Source organism: Hylobates moloch, unplaced genomic scaffold, assembly GCF_009828535.3.
Source record: "Hylobates moloch isolate HMO894 unplaced genomic scaffold, HMol_V3 SCAFFOLD_2, whole genome shotgun sequence".
Classification (NCBI taxonomy): domain Eukaryota; kingdom Metazoa; phylum Chordata; class Mammalia; order Primates; family Hylobatidae; genus Hylobates; species Hylobates moloch.
This window is the reverse complement of record NW_026652277.1, coordinates 60,724,179-60,741,535: the sequence shown is the minus strand read 5'-3', so window position 1 is coordinate 60,741,535 and position 17,357 is coordinate 60,724,179. Positions and strand designations below refer to the sequence as shown.

General features: G+C 37.4%; 1 protein-coding gene across 8 annotated transcripts in view; it reads left to right on the top strand.

The window, feature by feature from the left end:
• Window positions 1–17,357, top strand: part of SLC4A4 (solute carrier family 4 member 4) — a 491,091-nt gene that overhangs the window by 452,697 nt on the left and 21,037 nt on the right. For 7 of the 8 annotated variants that reach the window (XM_058434021.1, XM_032150489.2, XM_058434009.1 and 4 more), the window contains 4 exons: window positions 42–155; window positions 2,191–2,352; window positions 15,308–15,486; window positions 16,618–16,690. In XM_058434021.1, the coding sequence (XP_058290004.1) occupies window positions 42–155; window positions 2,191–2,352; window positions 15,308–15,486; window positions 16,618–16,690 (528 nt within the window). The other variant, XM_032150517.2, reaches the window with a different exon arrangement.

Sequence of the window (17,357 nt, the reverse complement as noted above, 5' to 3'; positions counted from 1 at the left end):
CTGGTGCTAAATGTTTCCTGGTTTCTTTTTTATTTTTCCAGGCAAGAAAACTGATCAGTGATTTTGCCATTATCTTGTCCATTCTCATCTTTTGTGTGATAGATGCCCTAGTAGGCGTGGACACTCCAAAACTAATTGTGCCAAGTGAGTTCAAGGTAGGTGAATGTCTATCTTTTGGTCATTCCTGGAACTCTTTTTCTTTCTTTCCCCCATTCTAGTTTATTGTGTGTCTCTTTGAGTTAGTTTTGTACAAATATCCATTTTTTTTCCAAAATCAGTCCCTCTTAGGCTCATATATACATGTAGTTTAATTTCTTCACTACAATTAAATGTCAAGACTAGGGTTTTTATTGAAAACAACTGAGAATACTATTATAAACTCTGCCTTATAGTTTTTAGAGTAAATATCCAAAATATTTTATATACCTTATTACCTTGATCTATATAATGACTCTGGGAAATACATATTGTAGCTATCATCCTCCTGATTTTTTCTTTTTTGAGACAGGGTCTTGCTCTGTTGCCTAGGCTGGAGTGTGGTGGTGCAATCTCAGCTCACTGCAACCTTTGCCTCCTAGGTTCAAAGAATCCTCCCACATTAGCCTCCCAAGTAGCTGGTACATGCCCCCACCCCCAGCTAATTTTTTAATGTTTTGTAGAGACAAGGTCTCACTATATTACCCAGTCTGGTCATCATCCTGATTTTGTAAAGTTAAGATTGAAGCTCAAAGAATTAAGTAAAATGCGTAAGATTATGGAAATAGTGATGTAAAGATGTGAAGTTAGAACCCAAGCCTCCAGAAGTCTAGTCTAATACTCTTTTCATACTATGAAACTACCTACCACACACATGTATATATAATGTGAATTGTAATTATTACAAAGTAGATATAATAATTACTTAATGTATGAACCTATTGATATGTGTAGGTAATGGATAAAGTTTACATTCCAGTCATTCCTAAATATATTCCTAGCTAATTTTTCACTACAAGTCTTTTATCTATTTTCTAGAATAATCCTCCTTCCCTCCACTACTGAGATCATATATTTGCTAAGAATTATTAAGCTAGTTGCAGTTTTAGTTTAATAACAACTTAATGAGGAAGGAATATATATGTTATAACACATTATTTTTTGAATTGTCTCTGCTATCACATATTCGTTAGTAAAGATAAGTTCTCATCCATTCAACGATTAATTCATTTGAGTTAATATTTATTGAATATTGAGTCAGGCTCTAAGCTGGAAATTTGAAATGCATTGATGAGTAAGACAAATTTTTTTCCCTGACAAGCTCACATCTGCTAATTGTAGTAAAATGAGGTTAGATTCAGTGACAGAATTGTGAGACAGATGATGGGAATATCCTCAGAAAAGAAGTGAGACTTTCTTGATAGCAAATATGGAGAAAATAATTCACAGCGTTCTATTTTAGTTTTTTATTTGCATTGTTGAAAGTAAGGAAAAGCGTAGGAAACTCTTTTTTTCTGTAGTAGACATATATGATCTACTGATGGAAAACAGACTAAGAACTGCAAAAATGACAGTTTTTTTCCAGTTTTTTTGTGATTTTCCTAAAATTTACTCAGTTATTGTGTATCATTATTTCATATGTAAAATAAGAGACCAGAATTTTTACATTAGTTCACTTATATAAAAACAGTTATGTCTTTTTATATATATTATGAAGCTGTTAAAATTTGGCAATAGTATAAACAACTTCATTATAATTGCTAAAACCCATGAACAAAATTCATGGTGGTTTGGTAATTTCTTGCTACCTTTTTACTGAATTTCTTGCTACCTTTTTACTTTTTACCTTTTACTTTTTACTTGCTACCTTTTTACCTTTTTACATTTGGAGTTTTCTTCTGGCTGCTCTTTAAACTTAAATCAGTTTCTCCCATTTTGAGTCCTTATCTTAAATCATCCCAAATACCCAAAATGCCATTCACTTCTTTTCCAACAGCCCATATTTTTCTCTCCTTTCTTTAAAGAATTGCCTCAAAAATAACATCCTTTGGGAGAGTTTTGGTGAATAATCTTCATTCTCTAGCTCATAACTGTTTATATTTCTCAATATGTTGGTTATCCAAATATAAAAGCATGTCTTCCCATTGGTTTTTTCACCAAATAGTATATATTAACTTGATAATTTTCTGAAAAATGTCCTCTGTCTTTTTCAAGCCAACAAGTCCAAACCGAGGTTGGTTTGTTCCACCATTTGGAGAAAACCCCTGGTGGGTGTGCCTTGCTGCTGCTATCCCAGCTTTGTTGGTCACTATACTGATTTTCATGGACCAGCAAATTACAGCTGTGATTGTAAACAGGAAAGAACATAAACTCAAGGTAAGTGTCCATAATAATGTCTATCATTGCCTTCTACTTTCTTTTTAGTGCTTGAAAACACTAATTGATTAAAAACCAAGGAAGCTTTGTTGGGAATTACTATAGCTAATGTTCCTTAAGAGTCCACAGAACCAGAGATCATTTTTATAGGCACATGTCTTCAATATAACACTTTAGGGAGAGCTCATTTAAATTTGAAAAAAAAAAGGTTTCAAATCATATTTCTTTCACCAGCAAAGAGAATACAAACATAATTTACTACTTAGCCACAGTCATCCTACATCTGATTTTAGTGGAGTAACTATCCTCAATACAGACAAAGACAATCAAAGATTTAATTAATTTATACTGAGCATCTGCTTTCTCTTAATTCAACTCAGGTTTCTTCTTAAAGATTATTCAGATAGTTCATGGCTGTAAGCTGGTGGTGTGCATCCTGTTTTTTATCATCACATACTTATGTCAGTATGTTATTACCCATAAAGAAGGGAGAAAAATGCTTTATTTTGTACATTTAAAAAATCAGTTATTAACTTTGTTATGAGTCTAAAGAAAATGCCTTAGTGGTCTGGGATATCTTTCAAGAGAGCTGCCTAAAATGCTCTTACTTTACGTAATGTTTTTCCAGCTCTAGTGACTTTTTTAGTTGCAATGAATTTTTACAATGCCATTTGAAGAAGTGAGATATGAATGGTAACAATAATAAGAGCTATTATTTAGTGGAGGGCTACTATGAGCCAGGCCATCTTCTAAGCACTTTGTATTATATATTAACTCATTAACTTTTCATAACTACCATATGAGGGAAGCATGAAAATGCATTAGAGTCTGTTACCCAGAAGGAGAGGATATTACTAAGAATAGAGTTCAGCACAGTAGGTATAGCAGGAAAAATATTCAGGAAATATAAAGAATTGGCTGACTGTAGAAACCCATTGAGCAGAGGAATGAGAGAGATGAGGAAGATTCTGATAAACTATCCAAGTAGGGAGAACTTAAAAGCTGTAGATCATGGTAAGAAAGGAGTAAATCCCATAATAATAAGAGCAGGAGAAGAAAATTAAAAGCTTTTGTCAAAGAAGATATGTTTAGATTTTGAGAGTTTGGAAGGAAAGAAAGCTGAGATTGATGAACTGGTCCAAAGCATGTGGCTAGCTCCTGAAGCATGTTGACTATGATGTCTATCAAAACTTGTAAGTTAGAGTAATGTGAGTCTGGTGAACTGAAAGTATCACCTGCCTCAATACTGATATGATTGGAAAGTGGCACAGAGTATGGTAGAGAAGAACATCATGGGAAAGTTGCTAAAACCATAAGTGAAAGTATATAACTGTCCTGGAGGTCGGCATATTTAGTGATGTGGAAGGGCAGAATGAAGAATAACTGGGCTTCAATACAAGGCAGTTCATAGAAGCACGAAAACAAGTGAGGTATGCTAACATGGGGAGTAAAACAAACAAAACAAACAAACAAACAAAAACTAGACTGTCACTAAAGAACAGATCTCTGCAGGAAATCAGTGCTCCCAAAGGAAACCAAGTGGTTTTCACTTATGATGAAAGAAAAGGTTGCAAATTCCGTTGGAAAATTACATTAAAATGACTTTCCCCCTATGCCCACTCCTGCCATGAGTAGATATTGTACCGCTCTGAGATACTTTTCAATTCTAAGATCATTGAGCTTCTCACATTCTGGTAATGTTGGGTTATTTGCACTTGTTACATGGCAGCTGACTTAAGAATTAAGAAATGGAAGATGCTAGGCCATTAAATGGTTATATCTGCAACTGGCACAGCCTTACTTCTTTACTTTGCCATGGTCAATGGGTCAAAATAGTCACAGGCGCAGCCTCCATTCAAGGGGGTGAGGGGGGAATTCTCCTTTTAATGGGGGAATGGCAAGGTCATATTGTAGAAAATCGTGTAAGACAGGAGATGTTTTCCAGCCATTTTTGGAAAATAAAATCTGCTACATTTGTACTGAAAAGTTTGCCATAGTCTAGATCTTGGTGATTGCTTCCCCGTGGTATCATTTAAGCATTTTATTTTTTATTTATTTATTTATTTATTTTTAGACAGAGTCTTGCTCTGTCACCCAGGCTGGAGTGCAATGGCATGATCTCAGCTCACTTCAACTTCTGCCTCCCGGGTTCAAGTGATTCTCCTGACTCAGCCTCCCGAGTAGCTGGGACTACAGGGGCATGCCACCATGCCAGCTTATTTTTGTATTTTTAGTAGATACATGGTTTTGCCATGTTGGTCAGGCTGGTCTTGAACTCCTGACCTCGTGATCCACCCACCTTGGCCTCCCAAAGTGCTGGGATTACAGGCATGAGCCACCATGCCTGGCCCATTTAAGCATATTCTTTTGTCTTCTGTGCTTCCTTTAAATTGGCCATTGGATCTAGAAGCTTGAGGAGATACAGTTTTGATATTGTGTATCTATCTGTGTGTATGTGTGTATATACACATATATGTATAATATATACACACATATATGTATATATGTATATGTACATGTACATGTATACACATATTCGTACACGTATACATATACATATCCTTTCTTATCATGATCTACAGCTTTTAAGTTCTCCCTACTTGGATAGTTTATCAGAATCTTCCTCATCTCTCTCATTCCTCTGCTCAATGGGTTTCTATAGTCAGCCAATTCTTTATATTTCCTGAATATTTTTCCTGCTATACCTACTGTGCTGAACTCTATTCTTAGTAATATCCTCTCCTTCTGGGTAACAGACTCTAATGCATTTTCATGCTTCCCTCATATGGTGGTTATGAAAAGTTAATGAGTTAATATATAATATAAATATGTATACATATATGTATATACATATATACATATGCGTGTATATATTATACATATGTGTGTATATATACATATATGTGTGTGTGTATATGTATGTGTATATATAGATATATATATATGGAGAGAGAGAGAGAGAGAGAAGCCCAAGACTAATTTATAAAGGGCCAGATAACTTTAAACTACAAGTTTGGCTTAGGAATTTCGAGGCCACAGAGATAATGTGAATTCCAGCTGTAAACCCAATTGTAGAGTTGTGGTTAGGAATATCCCTATCCTGGGAGATTCTTTCTTTCTTTTCCCTTCTTTTGGCATTATACCCAATGGCAAGGCTGAGAGAGGCATGTGTTCTCACTATCTTTCTCTGTGGGGTATTTTCTTTTTTGATTGGCCAACTGAGTATGCCATGTTTAGAGTGTACTAGTTTTATTTTGGGTTGTATCTCCCATCTATGTGCCCTCTCACACAGAGCCCGAGAATTGGTCTCTGTCCCAAGAGTTCAGATGGTCATTCTAATTCAGGCCATAAGCCTCCAAGGATTGGCACGGTCTCTCTCAGGGCAGTCCCAGGCTCCAGGGCTTACTGACTCCAAGGATTTGCTTCTTCGCGTGGCTGTTGTTTTTTGTATCCAATTGTTCCTCTTTCTAGTGGATGAGCCATAGTTTCTAAAATATATTTTCTGTGTCTTTTTGAGCATTTTCAGATGTTTTGTATTGAGAGGGTTTTTGATGTTGGCTTAGTTTACCAAAGGCTAGAAATGGTTGTTGACTAATATATTTTTATTCTGAAAGAATTTGTGAACGAATTCTTAATTATGATCTATGGTTGGCTAGATTTACTCTGTATCTTTGGAGGTAAATAAATCTACTAATTTTTACTCACTATGTTTTCTTATTGATAAAATTCAGAATTTAGAATTTTGGAAGTTTAGGAATGGTAAAATACAGACATTTTTTCTCTTATTCTCAGTAGAAAACATTAGAAAATCAAGGTTTATTAGGGTTTGCATCTTAAAATAAGAGTTGAATATATAAAAAATAAGGTTTCATCACCTGCAGAATTGCCACTTGAAATCATTCTTTTGAATAATGAGAGTTATGGAATAGGTGTCAGTCTTTTGTCACAAATCTAATGATACCAGTGAACATTTCATCATGAATCAAAGGCTTTTCACTCTGAAAATTGTTTTGTTCATATTTTGTTAGGAAAGGAGAGCTGTGGAATGTGAACACTGGAGATTCTGTCTAAAACTGTAAAGGGCCTTAACTGCTATGAAATTGATTCAAAAGAGAAAGCTGAAACTGAGAGAGATAGAAGCATTGTGGTATTAAAAACAGCATGTTTTTGGGTGGCATTTGCTTTGGCTTCCGGTCAAGTGGCTCTGGCTGTCTGTTCTGCTTGGGATGGGATCCACCTTTCCACTCTGCTGAACAGCTCAGTATTGATGTAGGAATGCCAAGACACTTGGCTTTCTTTGACCATTATTTTGGTTGTTTATGCCCTGCATTAGCCCTGCAGAGCGCTCAAAAGCAAGCCAGGGTCAGCAAGGTCATGATTTCTTTAAGGTCATTCCCTGAGTCATTGGCAGAAGCAGGAATAGAGTCTGAGCTTCAGACTGCAAAGCCAGAGATACTTCTCACAAGGAAAGTGATTTCAAGAGTGTTATAGATCAGGGGTAGGAGGGAGAAATAATTTAGGATAGATATCTAGAAATAGATATGAGGTGGTTGTGGCAACCAACTTGCTCTGATATCTTTTATGGTAAAACCCTTAATTTGAGGGTGTTCTTTTTGGATAACTACCAAATTCCTATTTTTGCCCTACTTTCATTTTTCCTTTTTATTTCTACTCTCATAACCCTTTATACTCAGTCCTTTTATTTTATGCCTAGACTCTTCTAAAGGGTTAGCCATGGGTTAGTAACCAATCTTCCTTGCTTCATTCCAAAAGCCTTCATTTTTTTAAAGAGTGCTATTCTTGTATGTCAGTCCTGTTTTTTAAACTTTCACACTTTGGCCCCTTTAAATCTTTACCTCTCAAAAACTTCCATTTGCTGTAGCCTGGGTTTTAAGACTCTTTGCCAGAGGACCACAGCCTAAGTTTAAAATGGCTTTCTTCAAATGCTAGCCAGTGCTCTAGTCAGATGAACAGTTGAGTTTTCCTTAAGCATGACAGTTTCTTCTGCTAGGTACTCCAGCAAGAAACCTCTTCTCCTTACTTCCTAATGATTGCTATTTTTCAAAATCCTCTCCATCCTTTAAGATAATTCAAATACAAAAACTTCTCAGTGTAGCTTTCACCTTTAATGTAATTTATATTTCTCTTGTTTTTGCTCTTAGTATATTTGTATTACTCTGTGGCACAGGTCACATATTTCTTTTACAGTATCTGTTTTGTATAATTACTTTCTCCCTTTTCTAGGCCAAAATGTTTTCAAGGTCAGGACTATGTTTTATTCCTCTTTTCAGCTCTCGTTTGGCCCACCAGTTTCATATGGTAGACTCAATAAATACATGTTGGAGAATTTTATTCTCTTTGGCCCACGTGGCTCTCAGTTGTTACACTGTGTGAAATGGGTGATAACTGCAAAACATATAAATTCTCCACTTCTCAAAGTGTGTGCTTATATTGGTGAAAGCCCTGTTTAGATGTCATCACTGCAGGGAGTTTTTGTGAATTTACTCTAGACATAGTTAAACACTTCATTATCTGTACTTTTTATTATCGTTTCCAAACCTCTTTGAATCTCTATTCAGAGTGCATTATAATTTGTGTACACGTCTGTGTCCCCTTCTTCAATTCTGAGCCCCTTGGTGGGAGGTACCATGTCATGGCTCTTAGTGTCCCCATAAATGAGCATATTGTCTGGATCTTTGTGGGCCCCTAGCAGGAACATCTATTCTGTGTCCCTGCACGTCCTAGTATTTACTGCTCCTCACCTCTCCTTTGTTATCAACTATGTACCACGTGTAAACTTTAGGCCGCTAGGCTAGTCTTTTTCTTTCATAGATTTTGATTTCTGTGGATTTATTCCTAAATGATTTGTACTCTGTATTAGTAAAACATACACAATTTCAAAAGGAAATAAAGTTTCACTTTCTCTCCTTGTACTTAAAATAATCTCCAGTTTCAGAAAATAGAACAACCGTTTGGTTTGTATTCATGGAAACAAGAAGTCTTTTAAACTTTAAAGGGCATATTTAACCTTTTGAGCATTTATTGAGTGCTTGCTATGTATGGAACACTTGTGTTAGATGTTGAAGATAAAAATTGTTCTACATTGCTGTCTGTGCCCTGAAGGAGTTTAATGGATTTTCCCTATTCACCACCTGTCTATTACAACACCGAAGTTGGAATTGACCATGCCTTTCTTTGTGCCTTGTACCTTGCATGTACATTAAATTATTTGTTTTCATGTCTGCCCTCAATTAATAATCTGTAAACTCTTAGAGGGCAAGTATTCTGTCTTATTTGTCGTTTTGTCTAACACAGAGCCTATTAGTACAGGATAGGTGTTCAACGAATACTTATTAAAGAATCATTTCCTATCCAAAGATATGAGCAAATGCAAAAGGCCCAGGGTGGGAAGGAGCTTGGTGTATGGAGAAGCATATAGTAGGCCAGTGTGACTGGGACTTGGGGAATTAATTCATTGAGATGAGGTCAAAGTTAATGGGGCCAGGTCACATGGAACAAAGTTTCTGAACTTCAGCATTATTGACAGTTGGAAATTTTTTTGTTGGTGGCTTTCCTGTGCATTGTAGGCTGTTTATCAGCATCTCTAGTCTCTCACCAGTAGAGGCATTTACACCCTCCAGCTGTGACAACCAAAAATGTCTTCAGGCATTGCCAAATGTCCCTTGGGAGTGGAGATGAGAGCAAAATAGTTCTGGGAGGAGGCTCTGATGTAGAAACCTAAAGATAATTTTGCAGCGTTTAGTTTTTCATTCTAAGTGAAACAGGAATCACTTTAAACAGGGAAGTGGCATATAATGATTTCGATTTTTAAAAAAGATTCGTTCGTGAGGAGAGTGGGTTGTCAGGGACAAGAGAAAAACAGGGACGTTTGTGGTGAGAGCAGCATTGAGGGCTGAGGGTTGGTTGCTGGCTGGTGTGAAGGAAGAAGGGGAATTTGCATGGAGCTCTGAAAGGAGAGAATGGCTTTAAACAAATGTCAAGGAGTAGAAGCAGAATCCCAGTTCAAAGAGTGGCACACAGGAAAGTGCAGGAGCACAGAATATGCAAGGCACATTTAGGGATTAGTAGAGTTTCTGGAATCCTTGAGGGCCTCCTCAGAGTTTTAGATGCAGGAGCGTGGAAAGGGAGGCTTTGTATTGCTCGGCCTTCTCAGCTGCCTGTGGCCTCCCCTGTTCAGTGATATCCAGCTTGGGCTTGATGGGGTCAGAATTGCATTTGAAACACTCAGTCTGGCAGCAGTGAGGATGGATGGGGGAGGAGCAAGAGTGGAGGTGGGTGGGGGGAGCTGAGTGGAAGGGGAAGGTGGGTGGGAAGAGGCTGCTGCATAATCCAGGAGAGAAAGGATGAGAATCTGAAAAAGGTAATGGCAGTGGGGAGGAGGAGTACAGAACAGATAAAAAGTTTCATGTTATTTTTGAAAAATACTGTTTTCCATATTTCTTGCAGTGTTCTTTATATAAAAAGGACCAGTATTTGAATATTATTTTTATTCCATTCAAATCTAGTCATTCAGATACTTTTAACTCAAAGGGACATCTTAGAAGTGGCTTGTCTTTATACATATATAGGTGGTTTTGCAGAAACAACTTCTCTGACATAACCATTTGCGTTCTTGGGTCTCATGGCAATAGTTTGGGGCAACATGAATTTGAAGCATAGCTTTTACCATTCTGTTCAACAAATGTGTCTCCAGAGTTTAATGTGTGTCGGACACTGTACTAGACATGGTAAGCCTTGCATATTGAAATTTGGCAAACCATTAAAATCCTACAAGAAAACCTAGGCAATACCATTCAGGACATAGGCATGGGCAAGGACTTCATGTCTAAAACACCAAAAGCAATGGCAAAAAAAGCCCAAATTGACAAATGGGATCTAATTAAACTAAATAGCTTCTGCACAGCAAAAGAAACTACTATCAGAGTGAACAGACAACCTACAGAATGGGAGAAAATTTTTGCAACCTACTCATCTGACAAAGGGCTAATATCCAGAATCTACAATGAACTCAAACAAATTTACAAGAAAAAAACAAACAACCCCATCAAAAAATGGGCAAAGGACATGAACAGACACTTCTCAAAAGAAAACATTTATGCAGCCAAAAAACACATGAAGAAATGCTCATCATCACTGGCCATCAGAGAAATGCAAATCAAAACCACAGTGAGATACCATCTCACACCAGTTAGAATGGCCATCATTAAAAAATCAGGAAACAACAGGTGCTGGAGAGGATGTGGAGAAATAGGAACACTTTTACACTGTTGGTGGGACTGTAAACTAGTTCAACCATTGTGGAAGTCAGTGTGGCGATTCCTCAGGGATCTAGAACTAGAAATACCATTTGACCCAGCCATCCCATTACTGGGTATATACCCAAAGGACTATAAATCATGCTGCTATAAAGACACATGCACACGTATGTTTATTGCGGCACTATTCACAATAGCAAAGAGTTGGAACCAACCCAAATGTCCGACAATGATAGACTGGATTAAGAAAATGTGGCACATATACACCATGGAATACTATGCAGCCATAAAAAATGATGAGTTCATGTCCTTTGTAGGGACATGGATGAAATTGGAAAACATCATTCTCAGTAAACTATCGCAAGGACAAAAAACCAAACACCTCATGTTCTCACTCATAGGTGGGAATTGAACAATGAGAACTCATGGACACAGGAAGGGGAACATCACACTCCGGGGACTGTTGTGGGGTTGGGGGAGGGGGGAGGGACAGCATTAGGAGATATACCTAATGCTAAATGACGAGTTAATGGGTGCAGGAAATCAACATGGCACATGGATACATATGTAACAAACCTGCACATTGTGCACATGTACCCTAAAGCCTAAAGTATAATAATAAAAATAAAAATAAAAAAAAAGAAATTTGGCAAAATAAATTTATCACTTTTTTCTCTTTGACCTCATTCTCCATAAACTCTCCCCAGTGTTGTTCCTTTAGTTTAAACTGCATCTTCTCAAACCTGGATTATAACAGTGTTGTCTGTCCTCTGCCTCTGATCTTTAACACTCCCAATATACCGTTTATAGTCTCAACAGAGCCATCTTTCTAAATAGAAATCTGATTATATCACTTGCCTGCCTAAAACCCTTCAGTGACTTCCCATTGCTCTTGTGATAAAAAATTTCAAAGCCTTTAGCAAAACGTAAAAGTTCTTAACTTCTCTAGCCTAATTTTCTACCTCCCTCATCTTCTCCTGTGCACCAAATCTATTTCATTTTCTCAGAATGGCAACTTACTTTGCATAGTTTTTCACCTACTTCTTATCTCTGAGCTGGTTATGGCTCCTATTTTAGAACTCAACCTAAATACTACCCCCCATGCAAACCATCCCTGAATTTGTGCTAAGTTGGGTACCCCTCCTGGATGCTTTCTTAGCACCCTGAATTCACCCCTACTGTAGGCCTTTAACACTGTGGTTTTATAAACACCTGTTGTTTTGACCAGCTCTACCATTACAGGAAACCACTGGAGGGAAGGACTGTGTATTATTTATAACTTTACCTCTAGGGTCTAGCAGAGGGCCATTGAATGAGTGAATTGGCATTTACTCATTTATCCATCAAACATTTATCTAGAGTATCCATTCTGTGGTATGAACTGTGCCAAGTGCTAGTTTGGTGGTGAACAAAAACATACATGGTATGTTGAGAGGGAGTTCCCTAATGCGATGGCACTTATATTGAGACCTAAAATGTTAACAAGAATTATCTAAATGAGACTGGGTGGGAAGACTATTTCGGACACCCAGAGAAATCACTGTGTATGCACAGGCCTTACAAAAGGAGGTACCTGGTGAGAACAAGTGATTGAAATAATCCTGTGAGGCTGCAATGAGAGAGTTGAGGCTGGAGAGGAGGTAGAGGCAGACCAGGTAGGGCCTTCAGGTCACATTGGTGATTTTCCCTTCCCCTTAAGAACAAAAAGAAGTCCAGTGTGGTTGAGGAGAAGGAAGACTTTTTGAAAGCAGTGATGTCAAGGGGAACAGAGTACTTATCTATCTATAATTATTTTATCCCAGAACCTTTGTTTATTCTGATGGTTATATATAGTTACCTTTATAGTCCATCATCTAAAATCTTCATTTCACCCTCTTTCATATGGGCCCTTTTTGCTAGTCTCGGACATATGTAACTCAAACTTGCTTTAGTGGAAATAGATCCAGAAAGCATCGAGATGACTCAGGGTAACATGGGTGACTTTTTTTTACATAAGTTATTCTTTTGACCCATTCATCTGGCTAGTGTCCACATCCTTAGGTTACTACAGGTTTTTTGGTAACAAGATTTGTGGATTCTGCTCATTATTACCCTGCTGGTACTTCTAATATGGACTTCAGTGATTTAGTCCAAAGAGGGCATAAAAATTCTATGATGTCTCTACTGTTTTTCTCCTTTTTTCCCTCCCCACAAATGTTTCTCATGTCTGCAAATTAACAATAGTGTTACATTTTTTTTCATGGCTAAACAAGAGTTTATAATTGCCAGTAAGGGGAGTATATGCATGCTATTTGTCCTTTTCTAAAAATAAACATTTATTGAGAATCAGCTGTGCATCATGCACTCTGCTAAGGCATTCAGAATACAGAGAAAAAAGGATACAGTCCAGGTCCTCATGCTACTTACAGTCTAATGTCAAAGATAGATGAATACATATATAATTTCAGAATTAGTGTGATGAGTGTTGTGATAGAGGAAGTCATAAAACGAAAAACAGGGAAACATAAAGGAGGAGAACTAACCTAACTTGACTTACTTATCTCACCTAGGTTGAGGAAGGAAAACCTACCAGAAAAGGTGAGGGTTAATTTAAGTCTTAAGGATAAATAGGACTGAGCGAGAGAAAGAACAAAGGAAGAGTAGAGGTTATTCTGGGTAGAAGAGGCTATGTTGGCAAAGACACAAAAGGCATCAGTGAAAGAAGTACATATGAGGCATTGCAGGTGGTTGAAAGTGGTGGTGGCACAGGATCCAAGCAGGAGAGAGATGAAAGATGAGGCTGCAGATGCGAACAGAGGCCAGATCATGAATGACCCATAGTGAGGTCTTAGACACACAAACAGGGAGGAGGGAGAAAATTCTGTAGGCTCCACCTTAAGGTATAGCCAGAACCCAACCGCTTCTTACCATCTTCACTGCCACCACTCTGGTTCTAATCATCACAATTTCTTCCAATGGTTATGTAGCCTTACTATCCTTTACCTGTTTGCTAACACAGCAGCCAGTGTGTTTAGAACATAAGCAAACCGTGACCCTCCTCCATTTCAAGCCCTCCAGTGGTTTCCCATTATACTCATTCTACAAGCCTAGGTTCTGATAGTTCTCCATAGTACTTACTACTAGGTGAGAAGCTGCATATTTTATTGATATATGGTATTCATTGTTGTCTCCCTCAGTAGAATGGAGACTCCATGAGGGCAAGATATTTTTGTCTGTTTTATTCACAGAAGTGTCACCAGCATGGTACTAAGTTGGCAGTCAATATTCATTGAAAGAATGAATGACTGAAATCTCAGATATATCATGGTGTTCACCTCATTAGTCATTATTGGACAAATTTATTTCAGCTCATCCCACCTCTGCCCTCCTTTCCTCTGCCTTACACCACTCTCAATTCAAACCATTATGCCTTCCTGAAAAGAACTAGTTTTATGAATATATATTAACCTATATCTATTCATAATCCCAAGTAGATTTTTGTTCTAGGCCAAGCCTGGACTAGGTGAATACATGCTTTTCTTTCTTGTACCAGCTCCCTTTGCCTGTGATGAGTTCTCGGAACATGATTAGATCCATGTGTGCGAGCCAGGGGTGAAATCTTGGCATTTCAGGGAGAGGAGAGCAGTGTTGTGACGAACTGTAACAAGATCTGAATGATAACAGTCACCAGGTTCCTAGTGTAAATCACATCCTCATTTTTTAAAACCAACCTCTTTATTCCTTGGATTGGTCATGCTCTGGCTCTTGGCACTGCTGCTTCCCTGCTGTGAAAATGGACTGCTCTATTTTCTCAGGCTCCATAGGGGTATCAAGTATTTGATTTCTTCATAAATAGAGCAAAGAAACAGAACCGTAGAATAACATTGCGGACACATTTAACAATATTTATTTAATGAGTAAAAAAGCTAGACCTTTTGTTACACTGTCTGCTCTTCCAGTCAGTAAATGTTATTGTGACCATTGGGCAATGTTTGAGATCGGCCTATTCTGATTAAGGGAGTGTTTATTACCTTAATGGTGATATATAATAGATTGTTAAACATTTACTTTCACGTATTATGAAAGCTGAGAAATGGCCTACATACCTTCTCAATCTTGCTTTCGGATCCTTACATAAGTTGAGTACTATCTAGATGAACAGCATACTACTCAGCGCTGTCCAGTAGAGAAGGCAGGATGCCTGCTTTCAAGGTGTTTGTTATGTTTATCTTAACAACAACAATTGTGCCACTACTGCCACTATCACCATTTATTAAGTACCTATGATATTAACAGCTACAGTTTAAATTGCTGCAAGATGCTTTGCCTCTGTTACTTCATTGAATGGTCTTAATTCTTCTATGGAGTGGGCATATGTATCTCCATTGTTCTGATTAGAAAATTGTATACAGATAGGTTAGGAATAAACAAATAATAAGTGTATCTTTGACTTAAGTCTTAAACAATTATTCAACGCTATAGTAGAGAAGGTCTCTACCATAGCAGCTATAAGAGGCAGCTGTATGTTTAATTGCTAGGGGGAATCATACAAAGAAGATAAAGTCCCCTCTTTCAAGGAGTTTAACTTACCAAGCAAAGTGAGTCAGTTTCCTTTGGTCATCTTAATTCCCCTCTGGAAATATGACTAGATAGCGAATATGAGTCTTTTCTTCACATGGTTTTGTTATCTCTTTCTACAGAAAGGAGCAGGGTATCACTTGGATCTCTTTTGGGTGGCCATCCTCATGGTTATATGCTCCCTCATGGCTCTTCCGTGGTATGTAGCTGCTACGGTCATCTCCATTGCTCACATCGACAGTTTGAAGATGGAGACAGAGACTTCTGCACCTGGAGAACAACCAAAGTTTCTAGGAGTGAGGTGTGTTAACTCAGAGGAAAATGGCTCCCCAAAGCACACTGTGCCACATCTGTGTGGCAATCATAAGGATATGGGCAGATTTGGAGGAGACAGGGCTTGTGATGATTAATTTATTCCTATTTTTTTTTGTTCCAGAAAGGACTAGATTTTCATCAGAGGTTTCAGTGATTTTTTTAGTTTGCTCCTTATGATATATCATTTTCATGGATTTCCAAAAGGCTAAATGTTGCAACACAAAACTACAACCAGATTACTTTATTTCAACATGCAGGTGATTTTGGTGCTGCAGTGTTTACTGTTTCACAGTCATATGTGAAGGCCCTAAAACTCTTGAGTCTCCTTATGACTTTTAAGATTCTGTAAAGGGAAAGGTGTTCTTATTTTCCAATTCATTTTCTATCCCCATAAACACTGAGAAACTTTAACCTGCAGATGTTCAATTTGGGTAGCTGTGAAGGGCAGGAGTAGAAGGTTTTTATACTCTGTTGAGCACTTTTTACAGCAAACTCTGCTCATAAGTGCTTGGGTAGAGAGCTCACATGACAGAGCCATCATTTCCGACGCCAAAACAGTGGGTGATTCTTTTTGGGGGGTGGGGGAGGGGGTGTAGGATGGGAATTATGTTTGTTGAAAAGTACTTTTGTTGTTGTAGATTTGGAAATTAGACTGATGTGATTTATTGTGCTAATGAAATTTCCTTGAGCTGTTTGTTAATTAGAATATGGGACAATGTAATATCTGTCTCCTATGAAAGAAGGTGTAAGGGTCATTACACAAGAGGATAAATTGCTGTAAAAAATGAGGTCTTCAAAGAGTCCAGTAATTGATGGACCAAGAGCAAGTGATTTTTCTTTCTTGATTCTAAAAGGAGCAAAAGATTTAGCAGGATTACTTCTTTCTTCGTGAATTCAAATCACATATTGCAATCACTTTAAGAGATTTTTTATAGTTACGTTGAGTTTGTACGCTATCCTCGAGGTATTAATTACATGATATCAACACCTTTGTTGTTTTAGCCAAACATTGATTTTGTCAATGTGTAGTTTTTTTTTTTTTTTTTTGAAGGTGAAAAGACAAGAACATGTTTATGAAGACAAGAGGTAGATTGGTAATCTTTTGATTTGGTTTCAGGGAACAAAGAGTCACTGGAACCCTTGTGTTTATTCTGACTGGTCTGTCAGTCTTTATGGCTCCCATCTTGAAGGTAAATATGTGAAACATTCACCTCCTCCTTCTCAGAACACTGACATATAATTGGAAATGTGAAGAGTGAAATTCCTCATGAGATATTTGCAAGATTCTCATCAGTTCCGTAACACACTGAAGCAGGGGTCAATTAGAAAGAGGGCTTTAAATAGCTTTTGTCTTGATTTCCTTCTCACTCTTTCATCCCCTCCCTTATCATTAGTTTTGCAGTTATTTGATTGAACTATATTAAATTAACAATATCCAAACTTTCTGATCTGTGAAAACGGTAGTTTCATGCAATTGAATCAGACTGATCTTCTCCCCCTCCTCCACACACACATTTTTTATTCTCCTTGTCTTTTATACATTCTTTCTTCTATCACCTTCCATTTGCTTGTATCCAAATCTTGTCCCTCTTCCCTCATTAGACTCCTGAATAACATGAGTGATGCAGGATAACCATTTTGAAATTTTTTGACCATTCTTAATTATTACTTTGTTTCTATTTTATTTGAATCAGATGGCCTCATAATTCACAAAGGTAAATTAGAGTAAAATTTCTGACTTATAATTAGAAAGCTTTAGAAATGAACTTTTGAAGAAGAAAAATTATATGATATTGGTTGTTTAGAAAATTAGGGGTCAATATATAGGTTTATTGATGGGTTGGATATCTGCCTAGA